The 25,203-nt window shown below is 37.9% G+C and overlaps 1 protein-coding gene across 8 annotated transcripts in view; it reads left to right on the top strand.

Moving 5' to 3' along the window:
- Nucleotides 1–25,203, top strand: part of SH3KBP1 (SH3 domain containing kinase binding protein 1) — a 214,606-nt gene that overhangs the window by 87,611 nt on the left and 101,792 nt on the right. For all 8 annotated transcript variants that reach the window (XM_042036732.1, XM_042036710.1, XM_042036720.1 and 5 more), the window contains one exon: nucleotides 17,570–17,676. In XM_042036732.1, coding sequence (XP_041892666.1) covers nucleotides 17,570–17,676 — 107 coding nt within the window. The remainder of the gene's footprint in view (nucleotides 1–17,569; nucleotides 17,677–25,203) is intronic.

A 25,203-nucleotide genomic window follows, 5' to 3' on the forward strand; every position in this document is an offset into this window, starting at 1 on the left:
CTTCATGACTTCAGCTGTTACTGCAGCATCTTCTGTGGCTGCGTATTTGTAAATCTACCACTCTACTCCACAGACTTCCAGAGAGCACTGGCACCACTGTGACAGCCCAGGATATATCTGCTTTTCCCCCAGAAATGCATGGCTGCTCCAGAATCTGATACTGTTTTCTCTAGGGACCAGATTTTACCAGCTTTCTACCCATACAGTGTTCAGCCTAGCACTGAAAATATGCTACTATGGCAATTCACAGATTAATACCACACTATTTTGACTTTAAGTAAACTATATTCATCTGATACTGTAATACTGTCATTTAAAACACATTTTGTTTTTATCTTTTTTCATTATATTATGATAATATTTTTATTAACGATATGTCCAAGCCTGATGGCATTGTTAAGTCCTCCTTAAGGATTTCAGTCATTTACTTTGTATTTCCAAGCTGGTTGTCTTGTCATATAGTAGCATGTTTCATTGCTATATGTTTAGTACCAGGTGTACCTTGTGCTGGCTTCTGTTAGACTCCTGCTAGATTCCAGATGTCCCTCATCTATAGAGTCTGCAAAAGCTGCAAGATGCAATGTCATCCATTATTGCTTCATTTTGCAACTGCAATCATGAGACTTGGTGTTTTTCAGACCTAGGAATTCTCTGTTAGACTACTGACTCAGCATAGTGTTATCCTAAGTTACAAGGGTCACAGTTACTTCTGGGAATTCATAAGACGTCAGGAAGTCTTCAGGAAATTATTTAAATAAAAAAGGCCCAGTGACCTTAGGAAAACCAAAAGATTCAGTCACATGCCTGACAGTTATGGAGCAAATAGAGTAGTGGAAAACAAAACTAACAAACATTGAAATATTAGCCTCAGGCTCTAGTTTCATGAAGATGTTAAGCTTCCAACATTGCCACCAAAAAAAAGAGCCATGTTTCCTTCTTTCCTTCTTCCTATGTTCTGGTACAAATGTTTGGCTGCATGATGGGCCAGATGATGAGGATGATCAAGGTTAGCATTAAACTAGCAAGAAAAAAGCTTGTTTTTAATAGCAGGTCTGTTCCTTGCCTACCTCCTCACACTGTTTCACGAGCACTTATCTGACAGGATGGCAAAGAGTGTTGCAGGACCTGCAGGAGCAGAGGGATCAGCAGCACTGCCTTTTGTTTGGTTGCAGATGAAAATAGTTCCAAAAGTTCTATGAGAGAGTGATGGTTTGTCAAACGTTTTTAAAGCTGGTTCATAGCCATTCAATTAAATCAACTGCTAAGGAAAATTGCTCTCTTGTTAGTTTCCATTGCGAATGTTGCTCTTCACTTTTCTCTTGTGTTGGGAAGGTATAAGCATTGGTCATTGTCCAGAAAAAACAGCATTGCAATTGCATACAGAATTCTTGTGCAGACCCCTTCTCTCCTGCCAATTCTACATCATGTAACCACAGAACTGTTTTGGAGATGGATTTCATTACTGACACAGCTGACTTGAGGCACAGGCCTATTTATTCACAGCTTTTAACTTTGAGGAAGTAACTTCTCATTCATGTAGCAAGAGTAATGGAAAAGACAAGAGGAACTTAACAGTTATTTTTAGGAAAAGATAGTGTTTATGCCAGCAAAACTAAAAATGTTGTTGAGACATTACAAACTTGAAACGTAGACAGTTGTGGTTTTGTTCTTCTGTAATTATTTTAAAGTGAAGGAATTTCTCTTAATGCGTACTCTGTAGCCCTGTCAGCTTGAGTAGTCCTGCACGTACATTTGTATTTCTATGCAAATTGGTATTTTCCTGTGTGATGTATGAAAAAAACACTAAAAAGCTGGAAATCAATAATGGCAGAAAAATAGTAAAACTGATAATGTGCTTTCAAATGCACAAAGAGCATTTTGAGCACTTTCACAAATGAAAATAATATTATTGAACAAATGCATCAGCATAAGAGCTGACAATAGTTTTGTAGCAGACTGTATGATTCAGAAGGAGAAAGTAATGAAGGGTGTACAGATGCCATTTAAAAGGCTACTAAGATGGTAAGGTATGAAACCAGCCTGCCTGCCTGCCTTTCTTTTCCAGACTCCTGTCTAAGGAAAACAGAACAAAAAATGAAAGGGACAGTAAACTGCAAGAAATTGCTTGGTTCAACATAGAGAGCACTAGCACTTTGGTTAACATGGTGTTAAGGAATCTTAGGCAGAGTTCTCGTGAAAGTTTTGGGTGGTGGCCAAGTGCTTTGACCTGGGGATCGAAGTAGTTTGTGTAATGCTGCTGGGGGGGAGAAAAGACAAGTTTTGGTAGGGGATCTTGCATGCAGTTGCATCCTTGGATAGAATTAGGAGAGCTGTGCAGCCAGGTTCCAGGAATTCGTTCATTTGGCAGCAAGTTTCATCCTTGCACAGATCAGAACTGACATGAAGTCATCCCTACTCACAGTGTGTTGTCAGAAGTGGAAATGGTTGTGGCCCTAGAGGCAGAGCCAAAGGATATTGAGGTGAAGAGTCATGCAAGTATGACATGCCCAGATGTATCATGGAATGGGGAAATCTGGGTTAGCTACTGGATCTGGGACTTGCAGCAAACAAAGCAGCAGAAGTTTTTGACATGAAGTTCTGTACAACTTAGGAGTTGGTATTTGGTACAGTGTATTAAGACTGGGTTGCTTCTGTACAGAAATCTTTCAGTGTCTAATTTAAAATCCATGAAAACTAGCAAAAAGCTGAAAATACAAAGTAAGTAAGCATCATTAGAAAGGAGTTTGGCAATAGATCCCTTGAATAGGAGACAGAATGTTTAGTTTGTTCATTACTTGCTATTTTGAGAATTATGGGAATTAAAAGACAGACAAGCTTTTATTATAAAGACTGCAAACCCAACCAGCACATGTTCTGCAGTCAGGTTGTAGGAAGTCCTGTGCCAAAAAACTGGGTAAACAAGTGTGAAATGACCATTTCTGGAAGTGGGCAGAGTGATTAAAATCCAGCACATGAGTTTGTTTGAACTATGCCTTTGCTGTGTTTTGGGGCTTCCCCACCATTTGTGTTGTGAAAGTCATTGCTTGATGCAAGAGTGGCACACTGTTCAAGTGGTTATTTGAAGTTAATGTTCAGAAACATAATGCAAGCTGCAGCATCTTTGGGACCAAAAAGTATTTATTGTGGAACTGGACCACTTCCTGGCAGTCTGCAGTGTAAAGGAGACAGATCTTTAGTAGCTGTTTCATTATGGTATTAAAAATTGTATTAGAGTTTCAGCTTTTCAGTGTAAAGACTGGAGCTAACACAGAGAAACTACTGCTACACTGAAGGGGTATTGTTTTCAATAAGCAGACAGAGGATTGGTACACAACATAGAAAACTTTGAGGACTTTATTTTCTTCCTTATTCTTCTTGTCTAGTTTTTCAAATCCAAAATGTAGTGTGGGATAGAACTGCTTTTGAAATAAAAATTTAACTAAGTCCTTGAAGAGGAAAAGACAAATTTTTCATGAAGAGATTCTTCATAAATGCCATATATCTTCATGAAAACTTAATTGTTAAGATCCTGTAGGAAACCTATTATAAATCTCATTTCACAATATGAAGGCTCTTATGTCATTTTCTGAATACACAAATAATGGTGTGCATATTGGAGAAGAGTCTTTGAAATCATAACAGCAAAGACAGTGTTGTCCTGTGACGTTCTGGAGGCCTTTGCTACTAGGCATTTTATCCTAATTTCCTAGTGGAACAAATCTTTTTTGAGAGCATTTGTTTATTTGCCCTATTCCCCTTGATTTTTTTGAATCCTCTGCATGACACCAGCTAGAGCTGACAAGAGTAGAGGTCTTTAATACGTTTATAGAAACATAATAGTTCTTTTAAATCAAAAGCTGAATAGAGGAATGTGACACAAATTAGTGCTTCTAACTGAATGAAAAGCTCAATTTTGAGCTCAATTTTGAGAGGCAACAGGCAATGGCCAAGCCACAGGGAGTGCTGGCCAGCCAGTCAGTACCTGTGCTGCTCTGAAGCAGTCCCAGCATCTGCTGTCACTTTCCCAGCTGTGCAGGTGTAGGATACAAGCGGAAGCTGGGGCAAGAGGTGGTGGGAGCAGGTTGAGGTGATTAGAAGGCACTGGGTGCAAATCCGTTGTTCTCCAAGCTTCATTAATTCTGCTGCTCATGAAAGAATTATTAGATGCCTTTGGATGCCAGGTTCTTTGTACAAAGCTGAAATTACTTAGTAACATGGAGGTATTCATAGAAGTTTCACATATTTCTAGGCAAACTAAACAATTCCTCTTTTCACTCACCTTATGTCATCTTTGTCAAAATAAAATGAGGAGCAAAAATGAGGCAGTTTGTATTCCTGATTTCACTTTGAGGATAAAAATAAACATTAGTTCTGTAGTATTTTTATTACAATGATGAAGGTTCATTCCCCCTTGTATTTCAGCTACCTTAATGGAACTCTTACCAGTTAAGAAGAAAGAGACGAATGAAAAGTGCTAAAGAAAGGCTGTCTGCAGCTTGCTAGTGAAATGCCAATCCTCACAGTCTACAGTATTTGCTTTCTGATCCCAAGTGGCATTTGCTGCAGATAAGATCCTAAGGGAGTTTGGCTCAGCCTGGCAAGCTGAAGGATGGGTTTTACTAACATGTGGTTTGTAAACAAGGAAAGGCATCAAATATATGAAATTGGGTTTCTGCGGCTTTGTGGACAGCTCACACCAGGTTGCAGTAATATACTCTGCTCTTGGCATCTTTACCTGTCACAGACTGACTCAGAGGGAGGAGAATGCTTTGGAGAAGCTTGGGAAGCTTGGTTGGATTTTAGGAATCAAGCTGTAGACAAGGAAGATTAATGACAGAGAAATAATACAGAATCATGGAGCATAAGGAGTTTAAAGAATAGCCTTAAAATAGGGTGACAGCATAGCTGAGGTTGGAAGGCACCTCTGGAAATGGTCTGGGTTAGCCCTCTGCTCAAGCAGGGACAGCTAGAGCCAGTTGCCCAGGATCATGTTCAGTTGGGCTTTGAGTATCTCCAAGGATAGAGACTCCACAACCTTTCTGGGCAACCTGTGCCAGTGTTTGATCACCCACACAGTAAGAAAACTAAACAAAACAAACAAACGAACAAACAGAAATTAAGAAAGATGTTAGCTATATTCCATTACCTAGAGATCCTGCTTCAGTCCTAGTCCACCAAGATCACTACTTTCCTACCTTCCGGCTGCTGACCAAATAGCAAGATACTGTACAGCCAGGAACTTATATTCTTGAATGCTCAGGGTGCAAGTTGTAAGTTATTGCAGATTGAAGCCACACTGTGTCCCAGGCTAGTTTATTGAAATGTAAATTTACTACTTTATATTTACTAAAAATGTGATTGTGCCTGGAGAAAAAAGGACAGGATAAGAGGATATCAGGAAAGCCTGAGGGGAATGTGTTGTGAATGGGGTGACAGCACAGGTGAAAAAGTTACTGTGAGTATATGTTGCCCATAGAGTCCATTAGCCAATGGCAGAAGAGTCGAAGGTTCAAGACGTGTTGTTACATTGCAGTGTTGAGCACTGCTAGAGTATGTCTGCCTCTCTTGCCAGTGCTCTCCTGTTAGAGGAGCATCTCAAGCACGGATGGCTCAGGTAACTGTCCTGGGCTCGTCCCAGGAATGCATTGCATCCTTCAACTGGCAACTTCAGACACAGAACCTTTTAGAGGTTTATGTGTATTTCTTCCGACACCACATAGCTCCATGCTGGACAGCGCTGAAACGATTTAATTTTCAGTTGCTTGTCTTGAAAAATTTACTTGGGTGATCATGCTATCAGTCCTTTATTTCTCACTTTCATAGCACAGTAGTAATTTAAAACAGAGGATACATATATGCAGACCAAAGATTAAAGTGATGAGTGATCTGAATATGTGCAGGGTTACTAAGAGGTAAATACAGACCTGGAAATAAGGGCAGGTGGCACGAGCAGAAGAAAAAAAACTAGCATGTATTCAAAATTGGAAGATAACAGTGATGCTTTTTATAAGAAGCTGTTCCTGTATCATTTGAAATCAGCAGAGAATCAGTCAGGAGGAGAGAAGGCAGATGATAAATGATTCATTTGCTTGCCTCCTCCTTGAGATTCCTTTCTTTGCCAGCTTGAGTTAACAGATGTCTTAAAGATTATGAATTCACAGGAAAATAACGCAAGACAATGGACAGCCAAGACAGTATTCTGATAGTCTAAATATTTTGTTCCTCATATTTTATCAGCTATTGAATCTCAAGATCTACAAAAGCTCTTATATTAAGGAATGACTTTGCTCACAAACACTTTGGTTCAATGAGGCTTTCAATGAGAAGTGGTTCTTCTGTATTTGAACTATAATCTGTTTTTTTCATTGTGACCCAGCCTTTGGTTACAGGCAAGTCAGCTGGGCCTGGGGAAACATGAAGACTGATTTTCTGCTGTGCTGTACATCAAATATCAAAGTCTTTTTGCAGAACTTCGTGATCATTGGTGAGAATGAATTTCAAAGGACACTTGTCCTCTTTAATGATATAAAATCTTTCAAGGTTAATTCAGAGCAGTCTGTGTTTTCAGCTTGTTCAGGGGACCATTTCTCTGCAGTCACTATTCACAAGGTGGGATTCTTGCCTTAATACGCTAATCCCCTCAGGGATCAGGAAGATCCACCACCCAGATCTGTACTGAAGATGCCGAAGAGTACTTTAAGAATACTGGGACTTGTTACAACAAAACTTTTGCAACCCAAAACAAACATGACAGTGTATTCTTTGTGGGTTTCTGCATTGAAAACACACTGCATTTGAAGTACCAGAAACAGAGTAAGATGTGAAGTAATTATTCTGACTCAAATGGAGTTTTTGATATACTCCCTCTTTAAGAAAAAATCTAGGTACATTGGTTAATATTTTATCATTTGTGTGTATATCTGTGCTAACTGAAGTGAAAACTGAAGGACTGACAGCTCTGAAGTGGCTGCCAATACTGTGCACTGTAAAAGTACTGAGGGACTGTGTTTGCATAGTCACTCCGAGCTTGTCTGCAAGCGTGTCGCCATGAAGTGCTAAGTTCTGTACCGCAGTGTTGGTCTGCAGTCAGATGGACTCTGTCTTCCTCTGTTTCCACATACAAATTTGGCTTTGTTCACTAAGCTATGTGGAGTTCAGAGGTCTTTTACATGCATACATATCCATTGCAAATTGATTTGCAAGCGCATGTTTACCCTCACAGTGAAGGCCAAATGGTCATCAGATTTGCTGTCATTACAGCTCCGGGTTAAACTTCATCTGTTGGAAAAGGATATGAAACGGTGCTGTGTTTGCTTTAGCCTGTTGCTACAAGTCGTCATCCTACCTTAATGCAGTCTTTTTTAAGTATAAATGCTTTCTTTGTCTTTACAAAAGGTTGTTTAAATTGCAGTTTAGTGCAGGTTTCATCTCTCTTAGTGGGTTGTAAGATACTGAACATCTGTGAACACCACAAAATAATAAAAAAAGGTAAGTGATCTAAGAGCAGATAAAGAAATGTAATATACTCCAAAAAAAAGTAAAAAAAAAAGTAAAGTCATAAGTTACTTAAAGGGCTATTTCTGTAAATAAAAAAGTATTAATCATCTCAGATGCAACTAAGTTATCAGATATTTTGCTTGCTTCACCATCTGTCTTCAAAGGCACAAGATAGCAAATTACGCAAACCTTTACAAATATTTTTATCAATCTTTCCTTGTAGCATAAATATCTCAAGTATCTTTTGAGAGGTGCTTGATTTAAAATTTTGTCTGAGATATGGAGTCATAGATTTGCTTTTGTCATTTTTTCATCTTAGGTGTTGCTAGATGCTTAAATAAAGTTTTCTTTATTACTGGATTTCCTTACTCACTGGGTTTCAATAATGTAAGCAGCACACACTTTATGAGAACAGCCAGTATTTATATTAGTTCCCAGGTGTTGGTTTTTGTGGAGATATTTAGTCTGATATTAGTAGATGACTTAATATTTACAGATGACTGTATCAGGATATGGTGTAGCTCATAGTAGCTCTGTAAGCAAACATGATGCTCCTATTCATAACATACAAAATAATTCTAGCCCTGAGGACAAATCTGAGCATTAGGCTGGAAGTTGTCTGTGGCTGCAGCTGTGCTGTGGGAATGTGGCTGAAAGCAAGGCATGACGAGGAGGTGGCTGGGAAAAGTTGGTTGAAATTCCTTGATCATTCAAGGGCTGCCAATGGAAGCTGCATATTTCACCTGTTCCCCTTTTCCAAGCAGCACCACAGATTAATCAGAAAAAAGCTGATTAATCTTTGATCTTTTCAAAGCAACATTTTAGTGGATATTTGTACCTGAAGTAGTGATGAACAGCGCATGATAAAAGGGCTGTAAAAAGTGTTGATCCTGTAGTACTGTGGGAGTCATTGACTCTGTCTTACCTATTAGCATGTCATATTTCATTTGCTTTTGTGGTCAGGGGCTTTCCTGTTTCCCTTTATGTCAAGAAGCTCCCTTGAGGAAGGCTGTTTCTAGTATTGTAGCTTGAAGAGAGGTGGGGTGACACTGGAGTATGTACTTGGGCCTCTAGACAAGAGTGAACACCATATTGAGATATAGCAGTGTTTCCAGTGACTGATAGAGCAATTATAAAGTTTGACTATTGCATTTTGCATAATTAACATGAAAGTCTTTAAAGTCATGAATGATCAGTGGGCTGAGATGGCAGCAAGGTTTTTAGAAAAGCTTATGTGTGCATAGTGCTTACATGAAAAGCATTTTTGAGTGTTCTTTCAAATTGATGGAATAGAATTGAAGGCTGATTATGCATATGTGACCACATACACATCTGGAAAATAAGGTTAAACCTATAACTGTGTTATCCCACTGTCTTAATCTGTATATAGAATAATATTAATACAGAACAGGATATATGTTAGTGGAAAAGTATGTAGTACTTGTGAATCTTGTGGGTAATAAAGCACCAGGAGTATATTACAAAAAATGGTGTGCATTTATTTTTATTTTAATAGTGGTTGCTTTTAGTTATGGAGAAGAAGTTACAGGAGAATGTTTTCTTGTACTGACATTTTTAAGCACTGTGATTGATACATGTATCGCTCAAACTCACACCCATCATTTTCTGCCCTCATAAACAGAGTGTATCTGCAAAACACATTCAAGCATCCTCGTTGTTCTAAATTGCTTTATTTCATTGTTGTAAAGACAAAAGTGCATCCCTGCAGGATTTAAGGGGCTTTTTGTTCAGGCAGGGAAACAGAATAATTAAGGAAGGAATGAGAAAAGAACTGGGCAAGTAGGGTGTTGTACAGCTGTGAAAAAGTGTTTGGATTGAGCACATTGGGCCTGTTACTGGGCCACCTTGGACCAGAATCTTTTCTTGAGGTGTTAAGATGTTCCATGGGTTTGGTTTTCCATTTATGCTGGATACATGTTGGTTTAGCATTAATGATTGCAGTCAAGCAAATCCCTTACACTCAGGGCTATAAACCTCTGAATGTGCTTAGTAGCAGAGGATTTTGAGGTGTAAAGCCTGCTTTCCGTGAGAACTGAAGCTACAATGCAGCAGTGATGGAATTAGAAGTTATGCCTTTTGGGATTAAATACCCCCTTGATAAATTACAGCTTTTTGTGTTAAAGTCTTTTGAAAAAAGTAAAAGGAAGAGGACTAAAAGAACATGATTTGTGTGTGGCATCTTTGAAAATGACACTATATTAAAAAACTAAATTGCTGGCAGCCTTCTTAGCATGAGCCATCGCTCTTAATAGTTCATTAGTTTAGTAAAAATGAATGCTTATAAATGCCACAGAGGCTTATTTAACTGATGAGAACAACTAAAATTATATGGGAAAATTTCTGTGGCATTCAGAGTTTCTCATGACTGAAAAACTAAAGATGCTGCAGAGCTGGCTAGATGCAGATATTGCAGAACTCTGCCTCCCCTTTTTCTCCTACCTTGCCTGAGGTGACTTTTTGTCCCCCTGCACTGTATATGTAGGCTGGTGACTTGCTGAAACAGCCTTTTAGTTTGTTTCTTTTTTCCTATTTGTTGCTCAGTTTTGGAGCATAATGATACACATCTGATCTGCCTGATGCAGAAATATTTGTCTTCCACTTGTGGAGGGAGCTATCCAGTGTGGATACTGTGCTACTGTTAGTTTTTGAAGCTGGGAGACAAAGAATGTTAATTTTCACTTTCAGTACCGAGACACCTTTCAGGAAACCCACCTTCTGCTCAGCCATCATAGAGCTAATGGTGCCTGTGGTGCTAGAGGGCCAGCACCAGCAAGAATAATTGATTTATTTCAATTTATCGTATTTATTTATTGCTGTTCTGAACATGTATTCCTGCACTCTTGTGCAACCCTCAAATACTAAAGCATAGCATAACATGCCCTTTAAAACGGCAGGCTCTTTTGGATTATAGCATTTTCATGATGGTAGCTGCGAAATAATAACAAATCTTAACACAAGGAGTGCAATTGAGGGCTCCTCCTGGAGCTTTTTCCTCTTAGCTGAGCTGAAGGACAGGCAGTTGTATAACCCCACACGCTGAGCTGGAGCGTGTCAGCAGCCCAGTGAGGAGTCCTGCCAAAGCTCTGTTCTCCACAAGGTTTTGGAATGTCATGGCTTAATTGCCATGGGAGACACATGCCTGAGTGCTCCTGCCCAAGTGACTGCTCGTCTCAGTGTATGTGTTGCAGAATGAGACCCTTAGCACCAGACTGGGTGAGTCATTTTCCCAGTTTACCAGGTTGTCTCCAGCTTCCTAGAGTTAGCTTTCTAGAATTTAGGATTTGTCTGGTCTTGTGTTTCAAGGCAAATTTAATGTAGTTTCCTAGGCTTTAGGAGCACTGCTGAACTGGAAAGTGTAGTGTCTGCTGTTTGTGGATATGTTAATAATTTTTGTTTAATTTTGTTGCCGTTAATGGCAAAATGAACAGATTGTACAGATATTCTAGAGGAAAACAAGATTCTAGATTAAAAATCTGACTGATGTCCTAAGTGCCAAGTATGAAAAAGAGTTTTGGTTTTTGTTAAGTGTTGTTGATTTACTGCACGTGTTCATTTTGTAATAGCTCTCATGAGTGCAGCAAGCAGAAAACTGGTTGCTGTATTTTTTGCATCTTTTCAGCATTTCTTGAGGCATTTGTTTAATGTATGTTGTTACCTGTTGGAGTGAAAATAAAATACTGACAATGGTGGGTTTTTTCCCCTACTAAGAGAGGCTTATTTGAAACTGATCTAGCAGAGGTCAGAGTAAGACCTGCAGTGTAATGTCATTACGGAGATTGAAAACCTGTTGCAAAACATGGATACTCTGGTATATAAAAATGAAGTAGCACAGTTGTTAGCAGTCTTTAAGAAAAAGTCGTACTTTTAAAAGCTATTTGTGAATTTTTTTCTTTAGTTAAGTAGGCCAGAAGTCAGCTTTAAGTCAGCAAGCTGGTAGTATAAAGTTCATACTTTTGGAGATTACTGTGTAGGAATCCGTGTGGTTTAATCTCAGTGCCTTTGTTATAGTGAGGAGAACATAACAAAAACTGAATATGCATAGTGGTTTTGCAATTTAGAGCTATTTTATTTCATTTACTGCATGTTTGTAGTGCTATTGTGCATAGGCAGTTTAATCTGTGTGAATTACGTGGTGGAACGTAAGAGAAGTGGCAAAGATGCAACAGTAACTCATGTTTGCGTTTGGTTTATTCAAATGTTTTCTGTAGAGACCGATACAAAAAAGCAGCAGAGACCCAAGTGGTTGGCCACTATCTCAGAACTTAGCTAAGGGGATAAAAATTTTAGGATTGTCCCATGATAACATGAGATATATGCAATCAGAATGGAAAGAGAAAAGGCCTCTTTGGGCCATTTGTTGTGTTTCTGTTCATGCATTTTTAAACTTGGTCTGTCATCCAAGAAAGAATAATTTGGATTTGTATATTCCTTCTTGTTCTTTAGAAAAGCTAATTTATTTCTGATTTATCTGCTGTCTGTGGTATTTCTTAAAGCTCCTTATACAGTTATTTTGTACGAACTTTTATCAGTGTAACAAATATAGTCTGTAATGTATCCTTGCAAATCTTCTGAATATGAGAAAGGAAACCAAATCTAGAGACAAGTGCAAGATCTTGTGTTGGATAATGGGTCCCTCATGTCCACAGGTGCTAGTTACATAAGGGACAGTGGGGAACACCAGTGCCAGGCAGTGGGACCTACTACATGTAGTAAACAAAGTCCCAAAGTGACAGGTGACCAGGGCAAGCCACCGTGTTGAAATATGTCTTGGTGTGCCCAGCAATACAATGAGGACAGAAGCATTTACTGCTCCTTGGAATGCACTGCTTGTGAAAGGCAGTAGATGAGAGCAATAAATAGTTATTGTTGAGAATGGGCAAGAGAATGTCTAATTTGGGAAGAGCTGTTGGCTGCTGTAACAGCACCCCTTGCTGCTGCGAAATATTTTTACATCTCTGGAAACAGATGGGAAGCTGAGTGTGCTTGTCCAGTATTTCCCAGGACTGTGTAACTGCTCTTAAAGTACAGTTTAAAAAGCCTGTTTGAAACCCTGTCACCAAGTTCCAATTTTTATCTTGTGATGGAGTGTTTCACCAGTAATGCTAATCTGAAATAATAATTTACATGATGAAGTTTAAGAGGTACAGGTGCTAGAACTAGTAGATTTGATGAACATACACATTTTCAGTGCACGTGGTTGAGTTTAATATGTAGTTTAATACTGTATTTTACACTTTCTTTTTAAAAGATAGATTAAAAAGTATGTAGGCTATATGCCAAGTCCTAGGGTTCCTGTTAGAGTTTGGAGTTGCTTTGTCTAATTTGCTGGTGATGATTTAACTGCATTCTTGATGAAGTTTCTACTCCATTAATGTGCATTTTAAAACTTTCATATTAAGAAAGAAAAAAATTTGTCAGTGTATGGTTAAACTGTGGAAGTGTCTTTTGAGTTTATTTACAGTTATTTATCTAATGGTTCCTTCTGCTTTGGGTTAGGCTTAAGTGATGATCTCAACCTCGCTAGTATTGCGGTTCTGTCTGTCACACACACAAGCCTGGCTCCAGCTGTGGCAAATGGAATTAACTTCTTACTTAATTTATTATTTTCTCTTAAAAGCTTTTGACCACTGGTACTACATTATTGCTGTAAGTTGCTTCAGTTAATTACTGCTGTTATGCAAAAGACTTATACCCAATAAAAGGCCTGACTACTGCTGCATGTTTTTAACAAAAGAAACATTCATTGAACAATGAGGCTTGCTGTTATTCTGACAGTGCATATGTGTTAAAATGCAATGGTGTTAAAAAACAGGTGTCTTCCAGGCTTTCAGGTTCCTCACAGACAAATCTTTGCCATAAAATTCAGAGCAGCAGCCAGATGGCTGAAACTTGGAAGTGTTGCTGTGGAGTCTAGCAAGAGAAAACACTCCTGGGTAGCAGTAGAACATTAACACACTCAGAGTAATACATTACTAGCAGTGATGCCGTACTGCATTGTGGCTTAATTGTGTTTAATGGAGTCCTGTAGTCTCTGTGATTTAGCTGCACATGTCAAAGCAGGGCAATTCCCAGTTCATCTGCCTGCAGAAAAACACAGCAGCTTTACATAACCCGTTTGAGAGAGTACTTGAAGCGCCTCAGATAATCCATCTCACCTCCTTCAGTTTATCTTTCTCTTCTCTGGTGTATTTATGTCACAAATTCAAACCAGACCAAAAACCCCAAACTAAACAACCTCCTCCCACAAACACACACTCACCCCCAGCAAAAATTTCCCAACCCAATATTTCCACCCAGCTAACTTCTGTTGTCTACTAGACGGGGAAGAGACCTCAGCAGATTTTTTTTGTCATCTATCCAAAGCCATTCACCTTTTAACAGCATGTGGGTGATGAGAGAGTTGGAATTGACATGTCAAATCCCACGTCAGAATTACACTGCCAAAGCCCTCCAGGAAAAGAAAGAAACTGGAACTTGACCGTTCTGGTGCCTTTTAAAATCAGAATTGTATTTTTGCTAGTGGTAAAAGAGGATGGAGTCCTGGTGTTGTGGAAGATAGTGACAGAGTCCACATTAGAATTTAGTATGATTACGATTTTATCTGAAGTTTTGTAACACTATCTTCAGTACACTTAAAGCAAATTTAAAAATTACCATTTTAAATGCTATCTGTTTGCTCTTAATTAGTTTTCTCAAAAGCATCTGCCTTATGGAAGGAAGTTTGCAGTTCTACCTTTTTTCTTAACATATGCATTTTGATACACAGAATTGTCATGGATAACTCATACTTTGTTTCTGCTTATTGGTGAAAAGGGAATGGTTAAAACGAAGGGGGAGAACTCATTTTAGAGTGTTCTTTAAATTGTCTTAAGCCAAGACAACAACTCAGTGATTTATAAAAACATAAAAGGTGATACAGTAACCACCTAGGTTGGCTGTCCAAAACATCTGTACCATTAAAATCATTAACATGCACCCTATATATAAAGTCATCTTTAGTTATGCAATAGTTGCTTTTTGTCTTTTTGCACATTAATTTTAGTACTGGTTTCTAGCTGAATCGTATCACAGCCCAGCTTGTCTAGCTAGGACACCCTGCACTGAACCAGTTCCCCCCAGTTACAGATACAGCTTTGAAAGCTGGAAGAATCAAAAGTCAAACTGAGACTGATGTCTCAGAAAAATCTGAAATAGAAGAGAGGAAATTTCTTCAACTTGTCATTTTTGTCCTAATAGAGTGACAGGATAGGCTACAAAGACATTGGCATCAGTGACTCTACAGAAACCACCATATAACCCACTCACACATGCACACATTTATAGAAACATCTGTTTCAGGACAGGTTTTAAGTTAAAAAAAAAAGGTAGTTTGGATTTGAAAATTCCAGTTAACCTTGAAATAGTTTACTTCCTATCTGTTTTGCTGCTGCTGCTGCTGTGCTTTTCATCTAATCATGAGCTGTCAGTTTGTGACCTTTCCTGGGTCTGATGGCAGCATGTAAGTGCCAGCGTGATTTTTTGTGTAGTGTTGCCTCAGCTTTTGATGCCCTTACAAAGGTAAGCATTGAATGCCAATGTGTTGTCATTGCCCCTTTTTTTGGTCTTCGTTGCTAGTGCCAGAGGAGCATTTAAATGTGGAAATGATGCTCTCCCTTGCATGTTTACAGAAGGAGGAAACTGCTTTATGGTCTCCTGCTGTCAGAGGCTAAAACACCATTTTAAGGATCCAATTAAAAACACCACTTTGAAACAAATTAGATTTGTGCCCTCAAAAATTTATTTTTTTGTTTCCTTATTTTTTTTCAAACTTCTAAATACAATTCATTTTTCCATTTGACCCAACTTTAGACCTTTTATAGTCTGTTGTAGCCACACCAGAAAAAGAGCTGTAGAGCTCTTCACACAACTCATGTTCTTCTCAAGTGCACCAAACATTGGCATGCACATAGGGACCATCAGCAGCTTCTCCTTAAAACCAAACGTATTCACTGCTGGATCTGTTGTCTTGCATTAGATCAGAGAGAACAACAAATTGGTACATAGAATCTATGTTTCTTGCTGGCTTGCTACCTCTTGCTTAGGTATTTCTTTCGAGAAAGATTTGGAAGGAGAGGGAGAGCAGTGAGACAACCATGAGACTAATGGAGATAAATGCAGACTTTCACTAGATTTTGTATACAGTAATAAAATAGCTTTATGGATTGGGAAAGGGAAGGATTCATACAGTTGTACTATTAACATCCAGAATTGTGTTTATTTCTTACTCTCAAAAATATTCTCCAAAGAGTCACACGATATTTATTATTAAATAGGATGACAACTGCCATCTGTCACATCAGGCAACATCAGCACATCAGTTGCTACTTGATGTTAGAAATCATAGTGGGAATGCTATTTCTAGGGAGAATAGCCAGCCTCTCTTGCACAATGAAAGAAGCACTCAATATAGATGGTATTTATTACATTTAAGTTATTTGGAATGCAGTTGTGTAAAGTTGTCAGTTTAGGATCATTTTAGTATAGATGGTGAGGAATGAGCAGGCATCTGTAGGTGGAAAAAAGAGCCAATTTGAGTGAGTTTGGTTACACTGCATGAAGGTATTAATTTTAACATTCAAAAACCTTCCACTCATGCAGGATTTCAGTAGCTGTGAAAAATATTGTCAGAAGGCTAAAATCAGTGGACTCCTTTCTACCTTCTTTCTTTAGTTTCAATTAATAGAATAGAAAAAAAAAAGCTGTAACTTTTTAAATCACTATTCACTCTAGAACAGGATTATCAAATGCTGCAGAACAAAAAATAGACTCACCATAAAATCTACTTTTGTAATCTAATTTCAGATTAAGACCATGCTTGAAAAGTGTTTATGGTTCTGATTTTGGTGTATATTGAGCATGTCTAGCAGTTAAGAGAAACAGCACAAGAGAAAGTACATTTGCTTGTGTAGAGTGCCTGTATATGTTTGTGTGGATACACGTATATAAATTATATGAAATAGCATGGTTTATACAATGCACACCTCCTAGAGAAGAGAGAATAGTCAGGGAATCCTGAAGAAGTTCTCTCTTCCTACCTTCTGCTCCTCCACCACATTCCATTATGAGCCAGCAGATCAATACCTTGCTCTGAGCCCTCCCTACAAGAAAGACATTGAGGTTCTGGAACATATCCAGAAAAGGGCAACAGAGCTGGGGAAGGGTCTGGAGTACAAGTCTGATGAGGAGTGGTTGAGGGAGCTGGGATTGATTAGCCTGGAGAAAAGGAGTCTGAGGGGGGACTTTAAGACTCTCTACAATCACCTGAAAGTTGTTTGTAGTGAGGTGGGAGTTGGTCTCTTCGCCCAGGTGACAAGTGACAGGGTGAGAGGAAATGGCCTCAAGTTGTGTCAAGGGACATTTAGATCAGATATTAGGAAAATTTCATCTCAGAAAGTGTTGTCAAGCATTGGAGCAGGTTGCCCAGGGAAGTGGTGTAGTCAGCATTCCTGGAGATATTCAAAAGTCATGTAGATATGGAACTTAGAGATATGATTTAGTGGTGGACTTGGCTGTGTGGTGCATTAACCGTTGAACTAAACAGTCTTAAAGGTCTTTTCCAACCTAAAAACTATGGTTCTGTGAAAAAAACCTATAAATAATGGTTAATGAATTATTTGTACACCTGTGAAAGAATTGTGGACAAAAAGATACAGCTGAAAGCTTATTTCCTTATAAGCAAAAGCCACAAAGCTTTGGATCACTTCCCCATCCCTCCAGTTTCTGGATTTGCCTACCATGTGTATAGAGCATTAGCCTAGAAGAGAAATTGTAGAAAATACACCTGGAAAGATCCTTTGGGTAAAGTTTGTCCATCCTGTCACTAGGAAGCCCAATTAGTTGAATTTTGGCTCTTTTTGTAGGTTAACTCTAGGCAGATAGACCAAGTATTGCAAGCATTCAGATTCCTATTACAATACTCAAAGAATGATGTTTAATAATTTCCCCTGGCTTATGTTTGGCATGGAATTGTTTTTTCATTTTCTGATTTCCCTATTTCATTCATTTCCCTCAGGAGAGAGAAACAGAAGAAGGAGATGTCAGGTGGCTTTCAGTTATATGCCTCAAAATGAAGATGAATTGGAATTAAAAGTTGGCGACATCATTGAAGTTGTGGGAGAGGTGAGCACATCTTTAACTGAATATACATAACATGCATTTCTGACATGTCCTGTGCATGCTAAGCTCTTGAGTTTGTATTCTGAAGAACCAAAGATAATAGCAGAAGAAACTTCACAATTTTAGGAAGCCAGCCACGGAGAAAAATTACCTTTGCAAAGTTAAACACATTTAAGAAATTCACTTGAATCTCCCCTGGAGTTCACCTTTTGTCATCTTTGGCAGCAAATTTGAAGAATTTCGTTTTAGTCTTAATCAGTTTAAAAAAACCCTAAAACCAAATAAAAACCCCCATCAAAGTATTTAAAGACTCAAGATGCACTTATTGTGGTTAGAACCGAATGTGGAAAATGAATTACATGAACTGGGTACAAATTATGAAAGCTTGGACAGAGAGAAATTTTCTTTGCATGGGTGACTCTGGCTGCAGGATCAAGAATTGGTGTTTGCTCCCAATACCTTCAGTGTTCCATTAAAGATTTTACAAATATCTTCTTGAGCATAATAGCGTGAGGACCGAAGTCAAAATGATAACATGCATCCTTTAGTAGAAAGCATTCAAGCTCATTTATTCTTAACTTACTTAGCTTTAAAAAGAAGCTTTAAAAAGACGACCATGGTCTGCTCAGGCAGCCAGTATAATATGTTGCAGTTTGTATCATTTATTTGTAGGATTTTTTTCTCTGCTATGACTCAGCAGTTAGTAATTCAACATTTATTTTCTTATCAAGGATATATAGTTAATTTACTTTTTCCTGCCTCTTTCATTTCAGCAATCAGTTCAAAAAGAATATAAATTCTACTGTAATCTACATGGTATCCAGCATTTTCTTATAAGAGATTAAATTCTCACATCTGAATGTAAGAAGCTTAATGATCACTGTTTTTGCTCTAATCTAGCTGTGCACACCAGTTCTGCACATCATTCTTCTCCTGGAATCAGACATGATATGTCATTTAACTAACCTTATTCTGTCTGTGAGCAGTTTTGTAATGGGGGAGTTCAAGGTTATAAGAGCATATTTTGAATATATTGTGAACTCCGTATTACAATGAGTTTCATGGCATCACATGAACTGTTTTCATTTGGCAATTTGAAGTATATTTGACCTCACATGGCCATGCAAATATTACTTAAAAGTTTTAAGTCTGTGTTTTCAAGAGTAAATTGGTGGAATAAAGCCCTTTCCTAGTATCCAGCCAACAAATTAACTCTACTGAATGAGTTATATGATTAAATAATTTAGATGAGACACTAGGCTTCTCTTATGAAATGTATCTCTTGTCTTTTTTAAATTTGAAAAACTTAATTATACATACTTGATTTATTTATATCCAAAAGAGATTGAAAATGTGTGCATTAAAATTGAAAAATGTAGAACTAAACAGTGAAACATTCCATGTATGTATGAACATACATGAGTGAAAATATACTTGCATGTATGTGCTTACAGTTAAGGGCATGTTTTTTTGAAACCCACTTGGATTGCTCTTTGGGGTGAAACTAGATTAGCTGGTGGAACAGGGAAAATAGGAATTTAAAAAAAAATTCTCAGCGCCTCAGGAAGTATTGTTGTGGGACCTTTTTTCCATTATGGTTAATACCAAGCAGTTGATGTTGAACACTTGTTGAAACTTCCTCTTCTGCTCTTATGATGGTGTTAATTCCTCGAAAAAGTAGAGCAGAATATTTTTTTGAAACAGGAACTTTATTCGATGCAGAATAAAGCAGCACCAATGAATGTGCTGGTTTAATTGTTTACCCTTTTGCTTTTAGGTAGTGCTGCATAAAGTCATTGCATTGAAACAGAATTCACAGCATTTTTGTCATTATACAATGCTTCTTATTTCAAATGATAAATATTTGATGTGAGTGACTTACTATTTAAAAAATATGGCTTCCCCTTTTGTGAGAGTTGTGGGGGTTTTTTGGAAGGGCCAAAATCATGCTGTGTTATTGTACAAACCCCCCCAAAGAATCAGCAAAAGCCTTCCCACATAGGCAGCAATTGGAGATAATTCTTTTAAAATACAGGTTTTGTTTATCATTACTCAGGATTAAAAACTGGATGATATCTTCAGCATTATTTACAGCAGTTCAGTGTAATTGGAACATTAATGGTCATTCACTTTCCATTTCCAGTTGCTCCTTTCTCTTATGCCATCTTTTATTCATGAGTTGGTCTCAGATTCCCACAGATAGTATTTTATTGTATCTTCCTAAGAAAGTTGTATCAGTTGAATTCGTTGGTTTAATTGACTTGGATTAATGTTTTAAAATCTCCATGGATTTCTGTTTAGTTGAAAATATATCAATTCCTAAGTGAGTTACAGCAATCTGAAACTGGTAGTATTTAGGTCAAAATACTGTCTATATATCTTCATGTAGGTATTGAGCAAAAAAACCCATGTTAAAATGCTGCTTGTGGTTGAACAACTCATTAAATTTTCCTGTTGCAAAGAAAAGCTAATTGCACTTCATTCTTAAAGAAATGTATTCTGCTCCTCCTCAAGCCTGTTCAAGATCACTGCTGCCAGCACAGGGCTGACAGAAGGGAACACAAGTCTCAGCTGCCTCCACCAGTGTCCAGGCATGTTTCCCCAGACTCCCAGTTAAAACAGGTTACACTGAAATCACATGGGGACATGCTGAGGGTGTCTTCCCTTCTCCCACCTCTGCATATGTAATAGCATCTAAAGCTGCCCAGATCCTTCTTCCTGATGCCAACAGATTGGATAAGATACTTTTGAAAGGGTGTTTATACTTGTAGTAGTGGTAGATAAAATGAGAAAGTCCTGTTGTGGCAGAAGTGGTTTGGGGCTGTAGAGTGGACTGAAACAACAGCAAGTGTGAGTTTTGAGCTTGTCACCAGATGGATTCCTTAGAGGTTGTATGTGTTCAGAATTCACAGTTCCTTCCTATTTGTCCTAAATAGTTAGAAATTAATTATAATATAATCAAACATTCAACACAATAGATAAAATGCTTGTCATTCAAATAGGTTTCCATAACTACAGAGACACTGATACCCACAAGATATTAATTTACAGACTTAAATTAAAAGTACATTTAAAACTAACAAGAGAAGCATTTTCATCATTGCTTATGTTCACGTTTATTTTGTGATTGATAGCTTTTTGCTTGCCATTTTCCTATCTCGTTAACTCTAATTACGGTTGTTCCAAAATACAGCTGTAACTAATTGTCTTATTAAATGCAGATATCTGAATTCCAGTTATGTTTCACCCTTAGAATATCATGGGATGCCAGATAATTAACCTGTAGCACCAGAGTAAGGACATTTGGCATGTCATTCAAGAGTTCTGATGCTGCTTTCATTTGGGATTACTGTGTCACTGTGCTGCTATATACCTTTTGGCCTCCTGCTGCTGAGAAGTCAGCTTTTTGGCAATGTGTAGTGCATGGAGTTAAGCTCACAAGTCTTTGACTGAGACCTTCTGAGACCACTGAGCTTATTCTTTGACTTTTAGGTAACATTGCCATGTATTACATGATGAAATATGTAACTCATTTGAAGTTATAAAAATGCAAACTGAATTTTGAACAATCTGTTGCCTCTTATTTGCAAGATTAGTGCATGGCGTTTTTTGTTCTTGTTTTCAGATAAAGTCATGCAACCCATGTCCAAGAACAGGATAAGCTGGGGATTGAGCTGGACTTTTCTTACAGTGACTTATTTTGCCAACTATCAAGTTGAAAGGAGAACGAACTGTAGTGAGGGGATAGTCTGTGCCACAAATACAGAGCTGTATAAGTTGCAAGAAAACATCTGGGAATGAATACTGGGGTTTCACATCCCTCAGTTACTTTTCTGTGGAATGCTGTGGCAAAGTGTTTCTCCAGATCCTCTTCTAACAGTTTGTTCACGAGGACTTCTATGACTTACTTGGTTAGTTCATGTGGTAGGAGACTTTTTTTGGGGAAATGAGGGTGAAAATACCTCTAAGTCCATATAGGATCATCCACGTTCTATGTGATTGCTTTCATAGCCCCTCAGTTTCTTGTTTAGAAGAAGATGTTAAAAAACCCCAACAAAAATCCAAACCACAAAATCAAACAAACAAAAATTCCCCAAGCACATTTTGCCACTTTAAAATAAAGAACTCTGAAGCTGAAAAAATCCGTAATACAAGGTACTTCTGGAGTTTTTAATTTTTACCTTCTGCACCCAAGTTATCAAACAGTTTCCAGATATATTCTGCTATGGCAGAATCCCAAGGGATAGTTGACACCTTATGGGTGTGGCTCCCCCTGAAGGCACTCGCAGAATAAGCCATCAAGTGGCACTGCAGGCATCATCTTCTGTTGAGGTCTTGTTTCCAAAATTTATGTTCCTATTGGCAGTGGATGTGATTTGTTTATTTTGCCTCTTGGGAATCTATGTTTCTAATTTCCTTTCGACATGTGATTACTTTTGCCCTTTGAGCTCAATATTTTCCATTAGAATTTATAAACTAAGGGATTTTTTTCCTTTGCTTTCTGTGCTCTAGTTCTCTCAAAGCAAAAGAAAATCTGTTGACCTTGAGCTTCTCTCTTTCCTGTTGCCTGCCTCTGGCATTGCTTTTATTCCTGGGGCTGTGTTTTAGTTTCAACAGCCCAGAAAGCTGTGTTTTAGTTTCAACAGCACAGAAAGACTCTGTTATGATCCAGGGAGACTTCCATTTGAAACCTTTCCTGACTCAGAGCCTCCCTCATTTGCCTTAGCTAAGCTGTAAGTAATCTGTCAGCCTAATAGGCAAATCTGCAGGTTATAGAACATCTTGTGGAGCAGGCCAAGATAGGAATTTACTGGAAATACACTTTTGGTCAGTGATTCCAAAGAGCTGAACATTTTAATAATTTAACAACTTTAGCCTATTAATTATATAGCAAGGTGTAAGCCAGCAGCTGTGGCAGTCCTAGATTTTCTGGCAAGCAGCTGCTGGTAGTCGGCCTTGGCATTTCCCACTAGTTTTGGGTATCCTGTCCTGGAGTTACCAGGATGACCACATAGTTCCTTCAGGAGAAGGGGCTTCTAGGCTTGTAGCAGCAAGGCTTGTTGCGCTGCAGGCCAGGCTGTTGCTCCCTTTGACCTTTCTTTGAAGGGGAATGTTGCAGATTGTATTGGCAGTGAAGAGAAAACCTAAAGAACATAAAAAGTAACATCCTTGCTTTTTGAGTATCTTAAGCTTGTAGTCCTAGCGACCTGCTAAAGTGATTTTGTTTTCTTTGGTTGCTTTACAGTTGCAGGTTAAAACGGCATTCCCAGTCCAAAACAGAAATATTGTGTTTGCATGGAAGTTTGAATTGCTATCATAATATTTTCTGTCTTTCTTTTTTTTTTTTTTTTTTACTTTAAATGTGGAAATAGGCTGATTTCGATAATTTTTTATTGCTTTCTAAGCAGCTTAATGTCCAAGCATCTGTATACCCTTTTGAGAACTTTTTGTGTCTGGAATGTCTCACTTATATAATTCTCTTATTTTCCTGTCTGTCCATTTCCAAGGTATCTATTTGGAACAGTTCATTTATTATTTGTTATTTGTATTATTACTTTTAAGTCAAATTAACTATTACAACCTCTTACTGTCTTTCTGGTCTTGGTTGTTGTTGTGTGCTGGTATCTCACAATTTGATTAAAAACCTTGTAACAAAATGAAACAGTATATTTTGAATTATTTTCATATGTATTTTGTTTATAGTTTACAAAAGCCTCATGTACATTAAAAAAGGCTCTCCTGGTTGAGTAATCCAATTACAACCAAAATGCAAATATTCTTTCTTCACTGAAAATTAAAAAAACCCAAAGTCCAATGACATTGGAAGAACATTTGGTTGTTGATTAAATCCCTAAGTTTCTTAATGGGATGAATTTCTCTAGAGGTGATGAAGCATTCTCTGGTGATACTGCTCATTTGTGTCTCATTCAATCACACCAGGTGTTGGACTGTATGTGCCTGTCTGCTGTTGCACTCTCCCTGCCCCACACACAGCACTGACTGAGTTGCAGTTGAGTGCATGTGTTGTTTCCTCCCTAAGTATATGAAGTAGGGTCATGAAGCATCTTCAGTCACTTTCCTGTGTGTTATTACTCTTCAAATGTGGTGTGCCTGCAGTACTAACAGCCTAGGGACTTGGCAAGATTAGTACATGCCATGCCTCTCAGAAAGGCAGTGAACAGATAAAAAACACTGAAAACACGTCTTAAAAATACCTCTAGCTGGAGCTACTTGCATTTGGTAAGATGCTTCTTCTAACTTAAAAAACCCCTTCATTTTCAGAACTTACAGTTGGTGCATAGAATATTGTGAATTGTAGAACTTCTTTTCCAGCATAGGGACATGGACAGGCAAATGAAACCCTCCTCTTTATAGATTGTTTGGTTCAGCACATGAATGCTGGGCATAAATCAGGATGTAAATGTATAAATTCTGAAAGCACTTTGCTTTAATAGCATGGTAACAAATTTTATTGAGCTCATGTCTCCAGATGGATTAGCCCCCAAGAATAATGGATTTTCATCTGTAAGGTTTTATTGGCTGTGAATTACTGCAACTTTTCAAACCATATGGTAATTGACTGCCCCAATTCGGGATAACTAAATCCTGGAGGTATTTTAGTGTCTTTTATTGTATGGATTCATCTCTAGCTGGTTTGTTTTGAGACTTAAGGATATGTAGCAGGTAGCTTTAATGTTTAAAAATACTTAAAGCTTTTGATACTTTTGATGAAAATTTCCTAATAAATCTTTGGGAGGCCCAGTTTGATCTCAATCTCTAATGCCTTGCTAACATGATTCTGCATTTTCTTGTGAAAAAAAACCCTGGATTTTGCTTTAGATTTTCTTCTGAATTTTTAGAATTATTGAATGCGACATGGTATTTTCAGACAATTAATTTTTCAGTCAGCTGGAAAACTTAAAATAAGCTAGTGAATGATGTGAGTATATTCACATGCAGTTTAGATTTAGCTGTCTAAAGATCTTTGTATATATATATTTCTATACATATATGTAGGCATCCATAGATCAACACATCACATGAAGAATGCTAACGTTAACTGTAAGAAAACTGTGACGTGTTACTCTGGAAGAAGTAAGCAAGTGAAAATTACTTTAGGAAAAGATGGAACTGAATGATATTGGTCACATTATTTGTGTCAAGTAATCTCAGCATCTTGCAAAGCAGGGATCTTGGGAATTGTGTAAATCCTCTGATTAATCTTCTGGTCAATCAGTTAATGCAGTTATGGTTTAATGTTTAGCTCTAATCAATAGAGCCATCTGGGAATACTGCATTGGAAAAATTGAGATATTTCATAGGCCAAAGAGTCTTGGCCATTTTGTGTATTTTCTATATAACAATATATTTTTATATGGATACATAATATTTATATTGTATCATCTTTAGAGATATAATTTATAGAGTCTAAGTGCTGAGTGTAATGGAGTTTCAGTTTTCCATAGTGCTTTTTATTAGTCTGGAAAGAAGAAAGCAAATATTACCTTTTAGAGACTCTGGTACTGTGAT

This window comes from Corvus kubaryi, unplaced genomic scaffold, assembly GCF_017639235.1.
Source record: "Corvus kubaryi isolate FWS band 111438036 unplaced genomic scaffold, C.kubaryi_AGA036_p1.0 133, whole genome shotgun sequence".
NCBI lineage: Eukaryota > Metazoa > Chordata > Aves > Passeriformes > Corvidae > Corvus > Corvus kubaryi.